Source organism: Sminthopsis crassicaudata, chromosome 5 (assembly GCF_048593235.1).
Source record: "Sminthopsis crassicaudata isolate SCR6 chromosome 5, ASM4859323v1, whole genome shotgun sequence".
Taxonomy (NCBI): domain Eukaryota; kingdom Metazoa; phylum Chordata; class Mammalia; order Dasyuromorphia; family Dasyuridae; genus Sminthopsis; species Sminthopsis crassicaudata.
The window spans coordinates 230,296,371-230,312,622 of NC_133621.1; the positions used below are offsets into that span (position 1 = coordinate 230,296,371).

The following is a 16,252-nucleotide window of genomic DNA, read 5'->3' on the forward strand; positions in this document are numbered from 1 at the left end:
CTGAAGGCCCTGCCTTGGCTCCCTGCCAGACACTGCCTACTTGGGTGTAGCCTTTCAATAGTTGCCCATCTTTAATTGTGTTTTGGTTCTCTGGCCTTCAATTTCTTCATCTGTTAAGTGGAAGTGATAATACTTATGCTGCCTCAGAGACTTCTTTGAAAAATGTTATGAGGCCTTTGTTTCTTACATTTTCCATCTTCTCCAGAAGCCATCCCTTGTAAGAAAGAAGAAAAATATTAATTAGTTTAGCAAATGATCAAATCAGTATGATCATGTTCCACATTCATACTTCTCTGTGGGATTGTTCAAGGAAAGTATTTTTTAGATGAAAAGCTGAATAATTATAATCTAGAGGACAACCTGGCATAAACATGGGGAAAAGATGAAATATGTAAAAACATCAGCATGAACTAACAGATGACCATATTAACCAATCTTTATTGAGCATTTTCTGTATGCTTAATGCGGAGTGACATAGTTTACTAATGTCAGTAAGGATTCTGGACCTCCAAATAGCTGCTGCTGACCTGCCTCATTCTCTGTGGCAGAGATACCCATCTTTTTTTTTTTTTTTTTTTTTTAAAGGCTGGGGTTAAGTGACTTGCTCAGGGTCATACAGCTGGGAAGTGTTAAGTGTTTGAGACCAGATTTGAACTCGGGTCCTCCTGAATTCAAGGCTGGTGCTCTATCCACTGCGCCCCCTAGCTGCCCCAGAGATACCCATCTTAAAGATAGGACAGGCCATACTTAGTGGCAGACTCAGTCTCTGCTTTGTTCCATTGCTTTTCTTTGTCTTTTGCTCCAGGAGATCCTTCCCTTGGATCAGTACAGTCTCCTGGTGGGCTTTTAGGGCCAGTCTCTCACCCTCCATCTCCTGGCTTATTGCCCCTCTCTGTCCCCTACACATTCTGCATCCCAACCATGCTGGTCCCTAGCCTTCCTTCTCTGCCCCCCGCCCCCCGCCCTGCCCACCCAAGTGCTGCTGGCTACCGGAGACTTAGGCTGCTCCTTCCACTTACACACAATCCTCTGGAAGAAGTAATTTGTATTTATGTTGTAGTCCAAACACATACTCCTTGAGGGAACACTTTTTTATTTTCAGTTTTTTATGATGTTTGGCACATAGTTGGCAATTAATACATTTGTTCCTTCAATTGAATAAATGCTCATTCTGCAGAGATGGGGAAGGACTGTTTTGTAAAGATGAGGTTGAGTAAAACATTTCTTTAAAAGATCAGTGCTAAGTGGCAGTGCTGGCTGTTTTGGGGAGTAGAGCTGGAGTATATGTCAGAGCCATAGGAGTGATTAGTCTTATGTGTAACTGGCATGGTAATTGGGTAGGGTTTTGAGAAGTGGGAAAGAGGCTAGAAGATAGAGATGGTCTTAATATGTTGTCTCTTGCTTTTGACTCCCCTGGGCCTGTCACTTCTGGAGTGATTCAGATACGTAGGGCTCCTCTCTCATGAGAGTTCTCTCTTTTTCAGCTTCCCTTTGCTCTCATCCCCGTCCTCACGTTTACCAGTTTACGCCCAGTGATGAATGACTTTGCCAATGCACTGTGAGTATGCCATAGATACTGCTCTCCAACTCCCCATCAGAGGTGCCAGTGTCCTTGAGGAAGTAGAATCTTAGTGACCCTAACAAATTGAGGCATCATTCTCGGGATCAAAGACCTTTTGGAGGGCACCAGTTAAAATTTGGAGAGTATTCTTTTCCCTGGGGGGTCTATTGTAGTGATGTTGTGTCATTATAATAGTGGTAATGTGGGAGAAATTTTACTTACTGACCTACTATGTGCAGGGCAGAACACTTTGCTAGGTGGAAAAGATAGAAATAATTGAGACTTTTTCCTCAAGGACTCTACAGTTTTTACTGTAAAGTAATACAAGGAGAAAATGTGCTACAACCAAGTGAGATAGCCAGGCAAAGGACTGTTTGAGGAAAGTTACTTTCAACTGGGAAATTCAAGAGATACTTCATGCAGGAAGAGGGATTTCATTTGCACTTTGAGGGTGAGGTGATTACAACATGCAGGATTGGGGCCAGCTTCACTTATTCCTAGCCAGAGAAATGGCTTGAATCAAGATGAAAAGGCTCAAAGAGATAAGGCAAGAAGGGTAGAGTGTGGTTGGCTGGAATAGAAAATATGTGAAAGAATAATAATGGGAAGTGTGGATGAAGAAGGTAAGGCAGAATCCTGTTCAAGTAAGTATGTGATCCCAATGTTAGGTCTTTTTGACTTGTTTCTATTGTATTAGGAACCAATGAAGTCCTTTTTTTTTTTTTTTTTTTTTTTTAAATAGTAAAAGAGTTTTGTGATTAGTGCTACATCGCAGGGGGGTCTTGATATGATATGATATGACATTACATGATAAAGACAAAAAAGGAATGATTCTGTTCAAACAGTCTTGTGGGAAAGAGATAAGGGGAGTTTTGAGGTGGAAAGATGAAAAGGAAAGAATCCCAGCAGATATTATAAAGGTAGAATTGAGAGCTTGTTAATTGATGAGGTGATGGGGTGTGAAAATTCAGGATTTTGATATGGATCATTGGGAGGAGCAAGTTTGGGGAGAGCGGGATGAGTTGATTTTTAGACATGATGAGTTTGAAGAACTTGTGAGGTATCCCCATATGGGATCAGTAATTGAAAATTTGGGTCTGGAGCTCTGATAATTGGGCACAGAGACATAAAATTGGAAGTCACCTTCATAGAGGGAAAATTGACACTTTAAGGAGTGGATGAGATTTCTCAAAGGAGACTGGAGCAAGAAGAGAAGAAGAATTTAGGAATATTCCTCTTTAAGGAGAGGAGATCATGGAGGCAACAAAAGAGCCTGAGGTCAGAAGGAAACCCTGGGACTTCCCTTCTGTGGAAGCCAAGAGGGATCAGACTCAGGGAGGTGTGCCCAAGGCTGAGACAAGAAGATGAGGTCATTATTAGATGTAGTGATTGGTGATGGTGGAAAAGAAAGTTGACCTGAATGGCTGGGGTCCTAACAAAAGCATCTCTGCATGCTCTGCCCAGGAAATTCACTTATCCTCTCTGCCTTCCCCAGCAGAATTCTTTCTTGGTCTAAAGGGCTTCCTGCTCACTTCATGATGCCAGGGATGCATCCTCTGACTGACTTCTGTATTCAGAGGTTGTAGGGATAGGAGGAAAGCTTCTTCTTGTAGTCCTTGTTGACTTTAAGACACTGAAGTCTCAAGGTGTCTCATTTGCTTCTCCATGGAAAGCCTGTGTGAGAGTATAATGCAGGGCTTAGCTACATTTTCAGACCAAAAGAACACAATCACAGCATTGGAGGTTCAGAAAGGACCTCAGGCCAGTCTAGTCTAAGACATCTGTAAAGGGACCCCTCTCTCCCATTAGCCTCCTGACAAGAGATTGTCTGGCTTCTGCCTACAGACACGGTCCCTTCCCCACCCATTTTTGGGCAGCTTGAGTTCTTAGGAAATGTTTCCTGATATCATCAAGCCAAATTGTACCTTCCATACTTTATTCCTGGTTCTATTTCAAATTCTTAAACTGCTGTCATGTGACCCTTCTTTTCTGTACATCACACATGCCCTTTTTCTTCAGTATTGCTTTTGCTTCCCCTGAACTTAAACTCTGGGACAGTTTTCCCCACAGCAGGCTGCTTTCTTATTTATAAGGGCTAACAAACAGTGTTGGAGCTGGGAAAATCCTGAGACATCAAAATCCAGAGACATTGTGCTTATAGAGGGGAAACTGTCCATTGAACTAGGGGCAGAGAAAGCCAGCCCTGACAACTAGATTTCTGTCCAGGGTTCTTTCTGGCATAGCTGCTCAGGGATCAAGCTCTCGATTTGGCTTCTTTCTGATTTCCACTGGTCATTTCTCGCCTAGCCCCAAGAGCCTCTGCATCCACCTTGGCCAGTGGAAAAAGTCTTGAAAAGACTGCTGAACCCCTCTTTTAGATTTTTATGTCTGCTGCACTCTAGGGAGGCATACTGCAGAAGGTCACAGTGTCAAAGGGGGAAACTACATAGGTGATGGAGTTTCTCAGGACTTCTAGTTCTCCATCTATACTCACCGGGAATTAAGCTTTATTCTTTCATTGGCCAACAGTTCCATCTGGTCAAAGATGCTGGATTTGTTTATATTTAGATCAAATTGTTCTGTGATGGAGTAAGTTTGGCAAAAGTTTGTCTCAATCCTTCTACAGACTGTTCCTCATACCCATACTTTATAGGTAATCTTTTACTTTCTGCTTCTAGTTTGATTCATGCTTGCCCATGGGTACCAAAAGACCTCTCAGGCTAGAAGTGAAATGAGGTCCCTTGGAGTGGATATGTCTAAGAGAGAGACTTAGGTTTTCAGAGGAGCCAGGAAAGAAGTCAACCTCGCTCTCCTGTGAAAGGCATTAGCTTTTAGTCATATACTTCTGTGATAAACACAGGTACTGGAGAGTATTTCTGTATTTGAGGGTATCCTCAATATACCCAATCTCTATGTAATTTAGGACACATTAAGAATGATTATCTTTTTTTTTTTTTTTTTGATGAAGCTTTATTGACTATAAGATTTACTGTGTAAATCTGGTTTGTAATTAAAATTTCTCCTCATTTTTAAAAAAAAGCTTTTTATTTATAAAGCATATGCATGGATAATTTTTCCAACATTGACCGTTGCAAATACCTTTTGTTTCAAATTTTCACCTCCTTCCCTAGCTGGCAGATAGTCCAATACATGTTAAATATGTCAAAATACATGTTAGATCCAATATATGTATACATATTTATACAGCTATCTTGTTGCACAATAAAAATAAGAACAAGAAGGAAGAAAAAGAAAAACTGAGAATGAAAGCATAATGCAAGCAAATAACAGCAAAAAGAGTGAGAATGCTATGTTGTGTTCTATACTCAGTTCCCACAGTCCTCTCTCTGGATGTAGATGGCTCTCTTTATCACTCAGCAAGTGAAACTGGTTTGAACCCTCTCATTGTTGAAGAGAGCCATGTCCATTAGAATTGATCATCGTGGGGCAGCTAGGTGGTGCAGTGGATAGAGCACCAGCCTTGAATTCAGGAGGACCCGAGTTCAAATCTGGTCTCAGACACTTAACCCTTCCTAGCTATGTGACCCTGGGCAAGTCACTTAACCCCAGCCTCAGGGAAAAAAAAGAATTGATCATCATTTAGTCTCGTTGTTGCTATGTACAATGATCTCCTGGTTCTGCTCATTTCACTCAGCATCAGTTCATGTAAGTCTCTCCAAGTCTCTCTGAAATCATCCTGCTGGTCATTTCTTACAGAACAATAGTATTCCCTAGCTTTCATATTTATTCAGCTATTCTCCAATTGATGGACATCCATTCAGTTTCCAGTTTCTAGCCAATACAAAAAGGGCTGTCACATTTTGGCACATACAGGTCCCTTTCCCTCCTTTAAGATCTCTTTGGGATATAATCCCAGTAGAAACACCGGCAGATCAAATGGTATGCACAGTTTGAGAACACATTTGAGCACATTCCAAATTGCTCTCCAGAATGGTTGGATCCGTTCACAACTCCACCAACAATGCATCAGTTTTCCCACATTCCCTCCAACATTCATCATTATCTTTTCCTGTCATCTTATTCTCCCTAATTTTGAAATTTTGCAGATTTTTTACTATTGTGGAACAACTATTTCTTTAATGACATTAACCAACTCTTTTTTTTTTGGCAGGGGCTGGAGGATCGCAGGTGGGATCCTTGTTCTTCTTATCTGTAGCATCAACATGTATTTTGTGGTTGTCTATGTTGAAGACCTGGGGAACATGGCATTATATGTGGTTGCTGCTGTAATATCTGTGGCCTATCTCTGTTTTGTGTTTTACCTGGTGAGTGATTCCCAAGGAATATTTGGGGAAGAAACCACAGATAGCAGGATTGTGGAGACTTCCATTGTATTAATGCATGGGGTTAACATTTAGAAACTGACACAGTGTTGCATATGTTTCCCAAACTCCTAGGCCCTTTGCAAGGTTTACAGGAAACTGATGATTATTTTTCCCCTAAAATTCTGCTTTGGTTCCTACTAAGCCTTTTCTTTGTGGTTTTCTTTCTGGTCCCCTATCAAAGGCTAACAGACACTAAGAATCAAGACTCCCAGAGAATTCTCTTGAAATTCATCCTCTGGGTCAAAAAGAGAAGCCACGGACAGGGCTTTCTGTCCACTTTTCCTTCATAATAGGACCTTTTAGTCCATTATTTCTCCTGGTTTACCTAGAGCCTTCAAAGTGAAAGCACAGTCTGCATGTTCTCTTTGTCTCATAATGTAAAACACCAAGGCAAGGGTGTTTTCTCTGGGGCCATTTCTGGATAGGATTCAGGAGGCCCATGACCTTGGAGATGGGGAAAGGAATATCTTTCTTTTCAGTAACTTTTAATTGAAATTTAGCATTTTGTTCAATCATGAATATAAGCAGTACACAATTTTTCTGGGAAGCATTGAATAATTCAGGCTTCAACAGACAAGAGGCTCTGTGGTCCCAGAAGGGTTAACCACTCTGGCCAGCATGAACCTTCACCATTCAGTATACCCTCAGGGCCATTCCTTCTGTCACCACTGCCGCATGGCATCAAGTGCTCCCCTGGCCTGGCTGGGCTTGAGTTCTTACTGCAGCCAGACTGCAGCTCAGCCCCTGGACTCATCCATTCAGTGGGCCTGGAAACAGTTGAGTGTCACCTCTCCAGCTCTAGCAGCGTACCCTCACAAACCTGTGGGAGGCTGGAGAGGAATCTCAGGGTTGGAAGTTAGACACCCAAGTGTCTGGGCCATCTTTGGGCCCTTTGCTGGAATTCTCTTCCCTGTAGACTTCCCTTGTCTCCTGACTCCATCTCTCCCAAAGTTCTCAGCCATTATGAGGCAAGCTATTGCACTTTAATTTTTTTTTATATTTATTGAACGCCTGCCATCTGCGAAGGGCCTTGTGAAGCACTGAGGTAGTGTGCTTCAGAGTAAATAAGTAAGCATAGTCCTGATGAGGTATCCTTCCTGGGAAGGAGAATGGTCTCCTTGAATAGCAGAGTTCTTGGGGAGATAAGGAGATACTTCTACAAGAAATAGACCCCATATGGAGGAAGGATGTGGACCAGTCATCTAGGCTAAAGCTGGGCGGTTCAGCTACAGAGGTCAGCCTTTCATTCCTTCAGCATGAGTGACAATTTTGTCTTCTCTTTCAGAGTTGGCAGTGTTTGATTGCTTTGGGTTTGTCCTTCTTGGACTGTGGACAGACGGTAAGCATCACTAAAACCCTGCTGACTGAAGAAGCCGCTGCTGGCTACACTCACTAAGCACTGGGTTAGCCTGTTTGGCTTTCGCAGGTAGCCATCAGAGCCAGTGCGTTTCTATGGTTTACTGTGTGAACTTAGCCACATGTATGTGCCATTGCACAAAACTCTGGGGTCCCCTTGGTTTTTTCCCCTCAAATCCACTATGTATTTTGGGGATGATTGTTCTGCAAAGATGTTAAAAGCATGGATTTTTTTTTTTTAATTTGTGACCTTCCCCCTTTGAACTGTGTGTGTCACCCAGGTTGGGGGTTGGGAGTTACTTGTGGGCTTTAAGATACTTTTGCTGCTAATGTAAAAATACTAAACACTTGTACTCTAACATTAAGTTACAGATCAGTTGCTTGAGAAGAGCTAGATTTCCTTGTCTTTCCTCTTGAGGAATATATTTAGATGCCCCTGTGAAGCCCTTTCGTTTTCTGATTTTTAGTTATTTAAAAAAAGAAAGAAAGAAAGAAAAAGGCAGGAAGGAAAGAAGTAAAGAAACCATGGCCAGAATTGCTTAGAGCTATCCCATACTTACTAGATGTAAAAGTCAGGCCTTTCATCTGACATAGGAAGCAGAACAAGGTTAAGCAGGATCAGATTTCTCATCCCTTTGTCACTTTAACTTTCTTCATAAATGATAGGTAGGAATGAGGAAACATTTGCACATTTCTTTGTTTCATAAGCTTTAGATGGTTTCCCATTTTGGGAACATTCTGATTTAATACCTTTTATGTGAAACTAGGGTTTTTACAAGGCACTTCATTCACATTTAATCTTTGCACCTGAAATGGAATGAGAATATGCTTTTGGCAGTATTCACCACTGTTGATGATTTGGTGGTGATGGAGGTTAATAATGATCTCCTCAATTTAACAGACAGAAGAAAGCTTTTTAAAAAAATATTTTCATTTCATTTTTTTCATTGACCTTTCCCTGGCCTTCCCCTCCCTCCAAAACCCTCCAAAACATTTGCAACAAATGTGCAATAAAAATACTCCCACATTGGCTATTCCAAAAAATAAATATTTTCTCCTGCTCCCCAAGTTAAGAGATTCTTGAAAAACCACAAGTCATTCTGCTATCTGCCTAAGACCTTTGCAGGCATTCTGTGACTTCAAAAGACTGATCTAGCTATTTCTTCCCTTCACCAAATATGCTGCTGTCAGGTACGGAGAATACTAATGTTCCATATAGTGCATAGTCTCCAGTCAGGCACTTATGCTAATTTTTCTCTTTGTCTGCCTCTAATATTTTTAGTGATTAGAAAAGATTAGTAGGTTGTATTTGCGGAACTTGAATTCTTGGAGTTTCCTTTCCAGAAACACCCCCCCCCCCCTTGTTCATGATGTGCCCTTGTTTGAGCCCAGGCAGCATCATTCTTACCTGGTGCATAGGATGGGTTGTCACTTGTGTCACACTTGCACAATTAGAATACTAAGAAGAGCCCAGCACAGGCCGTGGATACTGTGTACAGGCCTAGAACACAGAGCAGCCTTTCCATTCATGTAGCTTATCACACACTTGCTCCTGCCCCTATCCTCCCACACTGCCCCTGCCCTCTGCAGATCTGGGAGCACCCACAGCAAGGCTGTGCTTGATAGTTGCAGTGAGGGAGATTCCAGGGGATTGAGGTCTTTTCTCAGCATGGTACCTGATAAGCCTCTCCATCCATTCTCCTGCCTCAGCAACTTTCAGCAAAGTTTCAGTAGTAGTCACAGACAAAAACTCAAGATGGTCAGTGGGTAAAACATTCACTTTCAACTTCATGAGAAAAACTCCCATTCCCTGGATACAAGCAGTTAAGTCAAGTCTTCCCAAACTAGGATACAAATCTCATTTTAATTAATTCATGTGTATTTAGGGGTGGGACACTTGCAATTTATGTATTTGAACCACGTGTATAAGCTTTTTGAAGAGCAAGATTGTTTGATTTTTGTCTTTGTACTTTCAGCACCTTGCAAGGTGCCTGGTGCATAGTAGAGACTTAATAAATGCTCTGGTGTTCAATGCTCTCCTCTAGCTCTGTGGTCTGTAATAAGGGCAACTGTCTGAGAACAATTCTGTGGGATTTCTTGTGGGTTCCTAGGGGGCCCTGGAAGTCAGGAGTTTTCTTTGTGAAACTTTCACAGATTTTATTGACCATGAAACACTATGTAAATCTGATTTGTAATTAAATTTTTTTTTCCAATTTGGTTTCTTGGGTGTGTTTTTTCCCCCAGCGTGATAATTTATTAAGAGGCCTTAGTGACTCTACATCTGTCCTCATGTTCTAACTTCAGCTATTTATTAACTGGAAATGAAGTTATCTTTATTTAGAACTGGTAGAGGAAAATGGCTCATAAAGTCCAGAGAATGGGCTGCTTGCAGTCAGAACCTGGCCAGCCGAGTCGAACTTGCAAATCATCAGTTAGTTGTATTAAAACACTTTGTGCAGTTCTACATAACGGTTTTCCCTATCACACACAGTGAGCCTTTTGTGCATCAATGTGAAATCATTAGCAGGTGTTTTAATCCTATAAGACATATTAAAAATGACAAAGAATTTTAAAAATGCATTTTAAGAGTCTTGATTTCTTAAATGTGAACTCTTAAAAGAAACCTGACACAAAAAGAATTCACTGTTTCCACTTAGAAGTCGGTGTGAAGGCAGATATATTGGAATCTGGGCAGGAGAAATCAGATCTCAGCCCTGATTATCTATTAGTTGTGTGATCTGGACACATTCATCTTACCTGCACCTTTCCTCCCCCTACCCATGTCACTGTGTGGTTGTAGGGAAAGTGATCACAACGTACTGGGAAGGAGTCTAAGATCTGAAGTCACAAGACTAAGGTCTCCTAACCTTGGACACTGTGGGCCTCAGTTCCTCCCTTGTAGAATAAGGGAATTGCCCTGCTCACTTCTGTGCCAATTCTAATTCTGTGATCATACCATCAGTAAGATGTTCTAAGAGGAAATCTAAAACTCCCTTGGGTCCATTTTTCCCTTCGGAGTGTTCTTTGCAGAGTCCCATTTGTTTATGATCTGCTGTCCAAGATAGCATCATTCTGATTATTTGCATGTGGCAACAGGTACAGACTACATGGGACTTGCACAGTTAACTTTAAGGAAAGCCCAGTTCAGACTGATATATCCTGATATTAAAAAAACAACTGGGTGTTACAAATGACCCCACCAAGAGAAACCCTTGGTAAAATGCATTCCTTTCTCTCCACCTGATTGACTTGTGGTTTAAGTGAGTCTCCTAAGAAAAAAATCATTAACAAGAAAGATTAAGTCGTAAAAACTCAAATTAACAAGAAACATATTCTGGGGTGGATCCCACTAGAATATCCTCTATCCCTTGCTCCTTAGCTGCTGGAAAGGTTAGAGAAAAAGATTGGTGAGTTTATTTCTGTCATCACCTGTGAATGCTGCAATATTAATAAGGTCCAGGTTTATGCTTTGATTTCCAAACACAGCTATTCAAACTGACTTGAAATTTTTGTGAAAGCTAATTTCATTTTTGACAGTGCTTTTCAAAGCTCTTTGAGGTAGGCAGTGCATATGATATTCCCATTTTATAGATGAGGAAGTTGAGGCTCAGAAGTAAGTTAACCAAGAACATAAGAGTGACATAGTTCTGCTAAACTGGGATTTGATCTTGGGTCTCAATCCTAATCAGAACTTATTCCATTATTCCATCCTATGCCCTAGTTATCACATATTGGATCAGTTGATTTATATTGTGGCTAATGGGAAACAGCTAGTGATAGACCAAGAGCTGCTTGCAATGTCCCGACGACTGCAGTTTAAATACTACCTCAACAGAACAATCCCAAGCACTTATTCTCTGAATTGTAGATTGCTCACTGATAAGTGAGAGGATGAATGGAGATGTGTGTAGAATGCTTTGTAAACTTGAAGGCATTAAAAAGAATAAGTCTGGCCCTGATATTAGGAGTGCTCATTTTCCAATAATGAGCAAAAAGGACTTCATGGGCCAAATGTCTCCCTTTGCTATCAGGGATGAAGGATTGAGTCAGTAAAGGTAAATAAGCACATCCATGCCTGATAAAAGTGCCTACCCTCTTCACTCATTGAACCATCTCTACCATGTGGAGCAACATATTTCTATAAAAAAGACTTTATTTCCTACAAAATCCTTCTAACATATTCCTGTGAAAAAAAAGATCAATTTATATACAATATGAAATTCACACTGAAGTCACAACCTGTTTCAACCATAGTATTTTGACCTGGTCAGACTCACCAACATTTAGATATCCTAGGACAACCACCAACTTTTTAATATCCCTGGCAACATCTGTAGTACTATCAACTATCAACAAGGACAGAAACAAAGAAAAAGAGAAGAGAGGAGGTGAAAGAGGAAAAAATTGTCAGGGGGTTACCTTTCTGGATGACCGAGAGCTCTCTCCTGCTTGATCTCCCCAGCCTAAAAAGAAAGATGGATGAGATCAACAATAGACAGGCTTCAAGATTTGTTCTTTGCAGGATCAGACATAGATTCTGCTAACAGCATTTCTAACCCTGTAGTCTCACTTTTGTGAGGCACAGGGATGTTGCTCCCAGGGAGGGCTGGACTCTGAAAGAGTCTCTTATCTTACTGCAGATATTAGTTGTTTGACCCTAAGCAAATTTCCTTCCTTATCTGCAAAATGGGAAGGACAATTGGACTTAACCTCTAAAATCACTTCCAACTCTAAATATGTTCTCTCACCTCTCATTTCTGTTGTTATATTTATGGTCAACCATGAGAAACTTTCCCTTCTCCAAAACTTGATTTTTCTTCTGAGATATCAGGGATAGATTATTGTGGCAGTCCCTAAAGAAATAACTAGGCTGATACACTGTTTACAGTCATTTCATATTTGGGATGAGTCTGGCACTGAAAAATATTTCCGACTCATCTTTTTTTTTTTGCTTTTTCTCTTTGCTTTTAGTGCCACCTAGGACTGAATTCTCATCCTGAACTCTTCCTCCTGAACAACGTTGACACTGACTCCATCCTCTCAAGATGACAGCTTCAAAAGACTATTGAAATAATATTTTCAAAAACTCTTATGCCAAGTGACCTGTTACATAATAACTTTGTTAGTTCAGAGGTGAGTTTTTGTTCAAAGAACTTGAACAAAAATTAGACATTTCCTTATGGGAAGGCTATTAAAAGCTGACCGATATAAGTGGAAGGCAGAAAACTACCCACCTTGTAAAGGTGTAAACAGTCATGGGAGCATCAAGAATCAAATGACTGGTGGATTTTGGCCTTGTGCCCTATGGGCTTGTGTTGTAATTTCTGACTTTTTTTTAGAAGTTATAATTTATATAATTACATATAAAGCTATAATTATTTGGGTGGTATTTCTAAAATTTTATATAAATTGATGATTGTAGATTTTAAAACTTTTTAATGCTTAGAGAAATCAGATTACACTGAACTCTCTGGATCAGATATGAGAAAGGAGAATTAATGGAGCTTTTAAAAGCTGAATTGGTCAAACTGAATCTCCTTTAAAATAATGCTTCATATCAGGGCAGCTAGGTGGCGCAGTGGATAGAGCACCAGTCCTGAAGTCAGGAGGACCTGAGTTCAAATTTGGCCTCAAACACTTAACACTTCCTAGCTGTGTGACCCTGGGCCAGTCATTTAACCCCAATTGTCTCAGCAAAAACAAACAAAAAAAATAATGCTTCATATAAGAAGTCCAAGTTATATTTAAATTGACTGGTTAAAACCAGACTATATACTTGGTATTTGAAAGAAAAATATTGTGCCTAATAATCACTTCTTTTTTCCAAAGGAGCTCTACCACTTCTTGCCTGTAATATTTAAGCTTTAAGTTAGAAAACATCATAATGTTTGCTAAGATATTTAATTCACTACTTCCATATGTCACATCCTAGATGACCATCAGCTTATCATTTTTTCTGGTCAAAAGTCCAAAGCCTTAAACTTTTTAACTTACACAGGACATTTCAGGTATTCTTTGAAACTGCCTACCATTTCTGATATTTTCATGTCTTTATGTAAACACTCCATACAAGCCCAAAGTTTGCTTCCTGTGGTTACCGGTATTTGTTTTTACCAAGAGCTAAGATCATATGATCTTAAATGTAATCTTTCAGGAGTGAGATTTTTCTGGGCATTGTGGCAAAGTGGACATTGACAGTGGCATAAAAATCAGAAGACTTGGATTTTAGCCATAACTCACTTATTTTTGTGACCTTTACCCCTCCAACTTGGTTTCATCATCTGAAAAACATACGAAACATTTGAATTAGATAATTTTTAAGCTTCCTTATAGCACCTACATTCTCTGATTCTGTGATTATCAATCTGCTACCTCTTGAAATAGAAGATTATCTGACTCAAGCCCCTTTAAAAAAATTCACTACATTTCAAGTCAACATGATGTTAAAGCATCGTCTAAATTTATTCACAATTTATTTTGTTACCTAAGGCCCTAGTTCCCTTTGTTAGAATTGTAGCTTGAATCTTGTTTGAAATTGAACATTTCTTTACACATCAGAAATTCTAGAAATTCTTGAGTATTTGTAACATGCTGGTTGTTTATTAATAGTAGAAATAGGGGTAGGGGAATAAGTTTGAAATTTATTAAGCATCTGAGCCACTTAAGTCAAGAAGTCTTTTGTTTTGTAAAATATTTATTAAATACCTGTTATATTTCTCTGAATCCTTTAAGCCTGGTGTCAGGTGAGCCCCAAGATGGGGTCTCTGCCCTCAAGGAGTTTCCAGTCTAGTAAATTAGAATGTAAAATTGATTCTGAATTGGTCTTTTTGAACTCAGAGTTGCTTTATGACAATTTAAGTACTCCTGTTAATTTTTGAAAAACTTGAATCTAAAATGTTCATTTTTTATTTTTGTAAATGCTCATTTCCTTTGTTAATTAGATTTTCACTTAGTCAAAAAGAAGTATGAGAAGGGAAGCATCAAAACAACCAGGCTTCCTATTGGTGCCTCCTGATTGGGTTTTCAAAAACAGGCTTAAAGAATTCTTTCCAATTCTTCCTCTTTTCCATTAGAGTGGAGAATTAAGAATAAGTATGAATCAGTGGTATACCTCTCATTTTGCATAATGACTCAATTCCTTGCTATGGCATTTTTGTGAATCTGATCATTTCAAATGAGTTTTAGACTCAGAAGGGACCCTTCACCCCTTGCTTTCCGTAACTGGCATCCTACAATAAATGTACTACTTTCAAAGGCTTCTTGATTAATTTTTCGACAGCTTTAATTAAGATCTCCTTTATTTAAACTGAAAACTGCTTTTCTGCCCACTAGAGATAAAATCTTACTCTTCTTTTAGGTGACAGTCCCTTGGATCTTGATTCCACAAACATTTAAGTGTTTACTATCACAAAACTGCAATCAGAAAGACAAAAGTAGAATACCCCTGCCCTCAAGGAGCTTACATTCTAGTGGGTAATAAAATAAACACAAGATATAAAAAGTCCTGGGGACTAAATGTGTCTGACCTGTGGCAGAGCATTCTGAACTTAATATTGGTCTGATCAGCCACAGTTGGACACACTGTAACTGTACTCTAACATACTGATGTCTAGTATGAAGGACCACAAGCAAAATGCCAACACATTTTCTAACTTTAATTCCAACTCTAATCTTAACCCCAGCTCTATCCCAAAACCTATTCTGTATATGTACAATGTATGTAAAATGAACACAAGCTAATTTTGGGAGGGGAGTATACTAATGGCTAATGGGATTTTTATGAATGAGTGCTTCTTGAGCTGAGGCTTAAAAGAGGACACCAGGGATTCTGAGGGGAGAATGAGAAAGGGAATACCTTTTAATTATGGGAGAAAGCTAGTGAAAAAGTATGGCTATGGAAATATGTCTTCCTAATTCCAAGCCTGCCTAACTACATACTAATACAACTTACTCTACTTTAAATGCCCCCCCAAAAAAATATCCAGAAAGAAATTGTAATTGCTTCTCTTAGAACATGAAATCCTACCCAGGGTCTATAAACTAATAAAATTTTTTTAATTAAAATTTTTTTTGATAATTGCATTTCAGTATAATTGGTTTCCTTTGTAATCTAATTTATTTTAAACTTAGAATAGGATTAGGAAGAATTTCTAGAGCCTTACTGGATTTATTGTGCCAAAAATAGTTATAAAATCTTAGCAATCCATTCATCCACCTGTTTGTCCATCTGTCTTTCTGTCTTTCTATCTTTGAGACATTAAATCCCCATTGAGGGAGAGTTGCTTGTGATTTGTCCTCATTCATCAATTGTACCTTTTTTCTTGAGAGTTCTCCAAGGAACAGCCTATTTATGAATATCATATCTCTGGTAAACATGAGCTGGAGCTTGGCTTGTTTATTTTAGGTAAGTCAAGAGCTGGTTACATCTCTAACTTATAGAGGTAGGTATTGGGAGGTTATATTTCACAATTGCTTCCCAGAGGATGGAACTCTTTTCTCTAGTGATGTCATAGCCATGATTGACATATCACTGGAAAGGTTTTGTGTGTGTGTGGTCTTTTGAGTATGGAAATATAGGGATGAGAAATTGGTGGTTTTTAAAGTTTTATTGATGTGTTTTGTTTTTACATTGCAAACATTCTGCTTCTCAGGAAGCCTTTTGTAACAAAATTAGATAAAACATAATAAAAATGATTAAATAAAGCAATAACTTGAGCAAACTTGAAAGATATGCTATGAATCCATACAAATCATTAGCATTTTTACATAATACCAATAATACCCAGTAGAAAGAGATAGAAAAAAGAAATTCTGTTTAAAAGTGCTACAGAATGTATAAAGTACTTGCAAGTTTATCTTCCAAGATTATATAAATACAACTATTAAAAAACAGTTTGCAGAAATGAAGATTGATTAGCTAACAGGAAGAATTACTATTTAAATAAATTTACTTATTCAGTGCTATCACAAAGGATCTTTATATAACTAC

The 16,252-nt window shown here is 39.2% G+C and overlaps 1 protein-coding gene across 8 annotated transcripts in view; it reads left to right on the forward strand.

Annotated features, from left to right (window-relative positions):
* SLC11A2 (solute carrier family 11 member 2) overlaps window positions 1-14,520 on the forward strand; it is a 38,494-nt gene extending 23,974 nt beyond the window's left edge. For 7 of the 8 annotated variants that reach the window (XM_074270378.1, XM_074270380.1, XM_074270381.1 and 4 more), the window contains 4 exons: window positions 1,485-1,558; window positions 5,694-5,847; window positions 7,193-7,246; window positions 12,235-14,520. In XM_074270378.1, coding sequence (XP_074126479.1) covers window positions 1,485-1,558; window positions 5,694-5,847; window positions 7,193-7,246; window positions 12,235-12,312 — 360 coding nt within the window. In that variant the 3' untranslated portion in view covers window positions 12,313-14,520. Of the gene's footprint in view, window positions 1-1,484; window positions 1,559-5,693; window positions 5,848-7,192; window positions 9,477-12,234 lie in introns of those variants that run through there. The other variant, XM_074270386.1, reaches the window with a different exon arrangement.
* Window positions 14,521-16,252: the final 1,732 nt, after the last annotated feature.